General features: G+C 44.6%; 1 protein-coding gene across 1 annotated transcript in view; it reads right to left on the minus strand.

The window, feature by feature from the left end:
- IKBKAP (inhibitor of kappa light polypeptide gene enhancer in B-cells, kinase complex-associated protein) overlaps positions 1–6,000 on the minus strand; it is a 35,963-nt gene extending 29,963 nt beyond the window's left edge. The window contains exons 1-5 of the mRNA XM_019473604.1: positions 5,909–6,000; positions 4,740–4,892; positions 2,920–3,001; positions 857–937; positions 420–505 (exon numbers count right to left, since the gene is read on the minus strand). Of these exons, the coding sequence (XP_019329149.1) occupies positions 420–505; positions 857–937; positions 2,920–3,001; positions 4,740–4,856 (366 nt within the window). The 5' untranslated portion in view covers positions 4,857–4,892; positions 5,909–6,000. The remainder of the gene's footprint in view (positions 1–419; positions 506–856; positions 938–2,919; positions 3,002–4,739; positions 4,893–5,908) is intronic.

Raw genomic sequence — 6,000 nt, forward strand, 5'->3', positions numbered from 1 at the left:
CCCAAATCTTTCTACACTTGCCTTCTGGGAGCTCAAACTACTGTTATTTCTGCTCCTCTCAGCCAAACTGCATGCTATTTCTCTTGGTCATATGAACACTTTAGTATATAGCACACATTCAGCAAAATCTGTCATGCTGATTTAAGGGTGGCTTTACCTCTGCAAGCACTAGTGCTTGCAAATCTTCTTGCTTTGAGCTCTGTATGAACAATCCTAAGTACTCCCAGCTGCTGTCTTGAATTAGGAGGAGGATAAAAATGCTGGATTTCAGGTAACAACAGAAACAAACAGAAGAAGCCTTTGAAGACAACTACCAGAAAGGCGGTGACAAACTGGCACCACAGGAATAACAGAAACTCTCTTTATACATGTTTTCCCAGAGACAGCATGGGCCTAACATAAGAGAACTTGTATTATACCGTCTGTTTGCGATGCGCTGCCTGTTTTCCCTCTGATCCATGGAACTGTGTCTCCTTTTTACCCCAGCCAAGAGCAACAAGCTTTCCTGAAGAAGAAATAGTCATTGTAGTGGAAGATTTACAGCACTACCCTGCACAGTGTGGCAAATACAACCACAGCTCCAAGTCACCCACACCTTCCACCCAAGTTTAATTCTAAAACCTGCAGGAAATTTACATAGCCTAGAAAGTCTTCTAGTACAGGGAACCTACTTGAATTTACGCTGACAAGTAAAATATTGGCATTCCCCTTCAGCTGCCCAGCTAAAGTCTAAATTTACAGTCTAAATTGTCTCCTGGGGCCCAGTAAGTGCTCAGCTCCATTTCTTTACTTTCTACATGCTTACAACACATCAGTGACATCAGTTTGAACAACTTCATTTCAGTGCACCTCTCACCTTCCCCAAATTCATCTTGGTGGATTTGCTTCTCAGTAATTGGTTCAAAATCCCTTGTCATCATGATGAGTGTTTGCTGACCTGCAGGGTAGACATTAAATACAGTCTTGGTAATGGTATCTCCAGCAAATAAAAACTCAGCGTTCTCCTGTGTTGTCATATTGTTGTGTCATGGACTTGAATATAGAAATATTTCTAAAGGTAATATGATACTAAAGAGAACACATCCTTCAAAGCAGAAAATCTCAAACTGGAACAGAAGAACACTTTCAAGTCTCTCTCTTCAAAAACACGTTCCCTGGCCTAACCTTAAAAAGTTCTTTCCACCTTCAAAATAAGTACCTGGCACTCTTAAACATTTTTTCTTGAGATATGAAGGGCAAGAAGGTGATTGGGAGCAATTGGCATGGATTTATGAAGGGGAAATCATGCCTGACTGTCCTGATAGCCTTCTACAATGAGATGAGTAACTTGTGGATATGGGGAAGCCAGTGGATGTTACTTATCTTGATTCTAATAAGGCTTTTGACACTGTCTCCCATAACATCGTCACAGACAAACTCATGAAGGATAGCGAAAAGGACAGCGAAGCGGACTGAAATCCAGCTGAACTGCCAAGCTCAAAAGCTTGCTATGAGTGGCAAAAAGTCCAGCTAGAGGTCAGTCACCAGTGGTGTGCCCCCGAGACACTAGGGCCAATGTTTAACATCTTCATTAATGACCTGGAGGATGGGACCCTCAGCAAGTTTGTAGATGACACAAAACTGGGAGGAGCAGCAGGTACACCAGAATGTTGTGCTGCTGTCCACAGGGACCTTGTCATGTAGGTGAGATGGGCTGTCAAGAACCTCATAAAGCTCAACAAGGGAAAAAGCCATGTCCTGCACCTGGAAAATAATCATCTCAGGCACTAGGACAGACTGGGGGCCAAGCAGCTGGAGAGCAGCTTGGCAAAAAACTGATCTGCGTTTCCTGGGAGACACCAAGTTGAACGTAAGCCAGCAGTATGCCCCTGCTGCATAGATGGCCAACAGAATCCTGGGCTGCATTAGGAGTGTTGCCAGCAGGTTGAGGGAGGTGATCCCTCTCCTTTACTCAGTGCTGGTGAGACACATGTGGAATGCTGGCTCCAGTTTTGGGCTCCCCAGTACAAGACAGACAAGGACATACTGGAATGAGTCCAGCAAAGGGTCACACAGATGATTAATGGCTTGGAGAATCTGTCACGCGAGGGGAGGCTGAGAGAAGTCAGACTGCTCTGGAGAGAAGGCTCAGGGGGAATCTCATCAGTCTGTATAAATATCTTATGTGGGGTACAGTAAAGAAGACAGAGCCAGACTATTAGCGGTGCCGAGTGACAGCACAAGAGGCAATGGGCACAAACTGAAATACAGCAAATTCCATTAAAACATAAGAAAACACAATTTTTTACTGTGAGGGTGGTCACAGACAGAAACAGGGTGCCCACAGAAGTTGATGGGTTTCCATCCTTGGAGATATCCAAAACCTGACTGGACACAGTTCCTAGCCATTTGATCCAGGTAACCTGCTTTGAGCAAGGTGGTTAGAATAGGTGATCTCCAGAGTTCCCTTTCAACCTCAAGCATTCTGTGATTCTGTTTTGCTTGAGGTTAACTTTATTTTCTAGGTGAAACACATCTGTAGCTAAGTTGAGGCTGTGACACATATATTTCCTACCAAAGGACAAGAAGCAGTATTTGTTACTAAGAAATCAAATGGGGATATAAAGCAGGAGTCTTTTATGTTTTAGAGGCAAGACCAAATATACTTCCTTGTAAGATCTGAAAGACTAATTACTGTTCTGTAAGACTCAGCTTTTTGGGCCTGAGGACCTTCTGCTTGTATCACCAAAGCACCTCATGGATCATGAAATGAAATCTCATATATGGGATCAGGTGGATTTTTTTCTCTCTTTAAGTCTTAGCCTCAATTTCGTAACTTTGTATTTTGCTTCTTCTATCTTAAACTTAACTGTGTTTTACATTTCGGCCATAGTGAGTTTCACTCCTAAAAGCAGAAAGCTTGTAGGGTGTTGTTGATACCTGTTGCAAGCAAAACAAGCTCTTGGTCAGGACTCCAGCTCATGGTACTCAGACCACTGTCCACACTTCCAACACATTCCACCTGCAAGACCAAAATAAGATCACAGAAGTGCAGGAACACCAGTGCAGCACCATCCCAGCACAAAGGCAATCAGTCACCAAGGCAGGGAAATCCTCTCCTACTCAGAAAAGTCACAAGTCTTACTTACCCTTTGTAGAGGGGTAAGAGACATTTCTAACCAGAGGTGGTTCCAGAATGTTTATATATGAGAGCCCAGATAACCTAGAGATTAGCATTTTCTACCATATGCAGTTTTAATAAGAGCTTTATTCTGCAACTCTCAGCCTTATGTCAGCATGTATAGTGTTAATACTAATATTGCCTGATCAGGTCTGTGGTTACATTGGTAAACATACTGAAGTCACAAAACACAGACACAATAGTTCTTACCTAGAGAATCCCAACATGCAGTTAAGGGACACTATATCCATTAAAACTCTGACCAGCCTGTGCATGCTGAACTTGACAATTGTATATAGCTGCACTAACTTCAAAGTTTATGAAAAACTGGGCCAGTTTTACTGGGCCATCATGAGTATATAAGCAATAGCAGTGGGCAGAGAACTGCTGTCAGACACTTATCCTGATTTGCAAAAGGCATGGAACAGAACAATTGTGACAAACAGCAACATGATGCCATTCAAGGAATTAAGCCTGGGTGTCACCATCTTTTCAGGTAAACAAAGTGGGACTGGGCACCGGTGGCAGAGTAACCATCACCCACATGCAAAAGCTTTCAGAACAAGCAGAGTAACCTTCAAGACTTCTTTCTTGGTGCCCAGACTGCACCAAAAGAACACAACTTTAAAATTGATAAAGTAAGCCAAAAAGCCTTGAAATAAAGGATCTGAAGTTAAACCTCAACTCTGACCCATATATCCGTGCAAGAGAAGTCTCACGTATCACATCTTTTGTTAATCTCTATTCCCTTATGACATGTTTTAAGTTGCAACACGGGACACATTTTTCAGACACAGCTGATTGTATATTTAAGTGGTATCTGCAAATCAAACCCAAACAAGAACCAAAACAGGTGAGCTGCAAATAACCACAATCTGACAGCTAACCCAGACAGACCACTGTCATCTCATGCCTACCTACACCTGCACTGTTGGGCTGGTATTGTGGGAGCTGCTGCAGATTTCAGAGGGTGCTGCTGTGGCGTTTAAGTGTCTTGCTGAAGACTGTACAAATCTGACACTGAAGAAGGAACAGAAAGCAAGTATCTCAGTTCCTGCCATATTTACTCAGCTAAGATATTTTGGTTTCCCTTCAGTGTTTTCTAGGGCTTTTTTATTCCAAGTGTTCTTCAAATCACAACACTTTCTCCTCTCTTCAGCTAAGTCATGTCAGCATGATGTTCTGTATTGACTGATAATAATAAAGAGGTAGCTACACTGTGAGTTATGAATGGATTACTTTACTCTGTACCTAGTCTCAGCAATATTCTATTTCTGTAAGGCTGTCCAGTGGATCCTGTGCTGCTGGGTGTATGCCAACAGCCCCCTGAGCAAACATACAGGACTAGGGCTGTGGACAGGCAAGCCACCGTTTCAATTCCGGTTCTTTTACAGAGTGTATATTCTGTCCTTAGTCCTGCTCAAGGCTCCCACAAAAATCAGCTCATCTGACAAGAAAAGGGAGACTAACCACAGCTCAGTATGTAATAAACATATAACTGCCCCCTGAAGAAATTAAAACAGTGTCATCTTTCCCTTTGAAATCCCTCAATATTGTTGTGTCTTTCCTGCCATGTTACCTGCTTCGTGCCGAGATTGCACAGTAGGATGTCTCCAGCTGCTGTAGCGACACACACACACTCCTGCTCTGGAAGATCTTCGATACCCACAATGCAGCCGCTTCCATCCTTGGGCATGAAACCCTCCGCAGTCAAGGAAACTTCTCTTGTCACCTTGACATAGAGAGGCCAATGACTTATTAACTACACATCACCTCACTGGGATGGTTGCAGAAATGACAGAATAACATCCATGGGTATATTTCATCCTACTGCAATTACAAAAAGCATTACACAGCAGAAGTGAGTATGTGAATGGCACCAGGAAACAGCTAATGTGCAAGTACTTATCTTCACTTATCCACAGGAAACTGTGAAGGTCCTCTTATGTTAAAAGTGTTAGACAGCCAACAAGAAAACTCACATAAGGGAGCAAATAATAAACAGCAATACTACAACTTCCAATTTGTCTTGCTAATCATCTTCTAACCCCCCTTTCATACTTCTCCACAGATTAGATGCATAGTGTGTTTCCAGAGAAGACACTGCAACCCAGCTCTAACAAGAATTCATGGTTCAATAGCATTTTTTTTTCTTTAGCAGTATGGTTTTTTCCCCCTGGAGCACGGTTTCAAAACCTTCCTCGTGTACTTTTCACTATCCTTTTGCCTGTTTGCTTCGGTTTTGTGAGTTGTCTCTGTTGCAACTGCTCACCGGATCATGCTTAAGACTAAACCACAGCAATGGCCCGTGTCAAATACAACCACCCTCTTGGAGGCAGATTTAGTATTTCAAAAGCATAGCAAATCACTTGAGCCACTAAGATCACAGTACAGCCTCACAGCCAACTTCCTAGGCACCATGAGACAGCTGCAAGTGGCGGCAGGGAGCAGCAGGAGGCTCCAAGACCTCGCAAACACCGCTACAAAGAGCGAGCCATATCAGAGGGCAGCCGCGACCCGCCCAGAGGCGAGCTCCCAGCGGACACCGACGCGCTCCCGCTGACGGAGGCACAAACGCTTCATTCCACCTTTGCAACGGGCGGGCCAAAGCCCCCCCTAACAGCACGCACGCAGCGATGCGCGAGAGCCAACAGGCACCAACACCCTCCCCACGAAGCCACAGCCCTCGCCCGAGCTTGACAGCGACAAGAGAGCGCGGCTCCCGGTGCGCCCGGCGGTGGCTCTCACCGAGTCCCCGGCGGGGCCCAGCTCCAGAAGGCTGTGCTGGGAGCCCACGAGGACCGTGCCGGACTCGGCGCTGAGGCAGAAGCACTGCGGGC

The sequence above is a fragment of the Aptenodytes forsteri genome, unplaced genomic scaffold (genome assembly GCF_000699145.1).
Source record: "Aptenodytes forsteri isolate BGI_AS27 unplaced genomic scaffold, ASM69914v1 Scaffold167, whole genome shotgun sequence".
NCBI lineage: Eukaryota > Metazoa > Chordata > Aves > Sphenisciformes > Spheniscidae > Aptenodytes > Aptenodytes forsteri.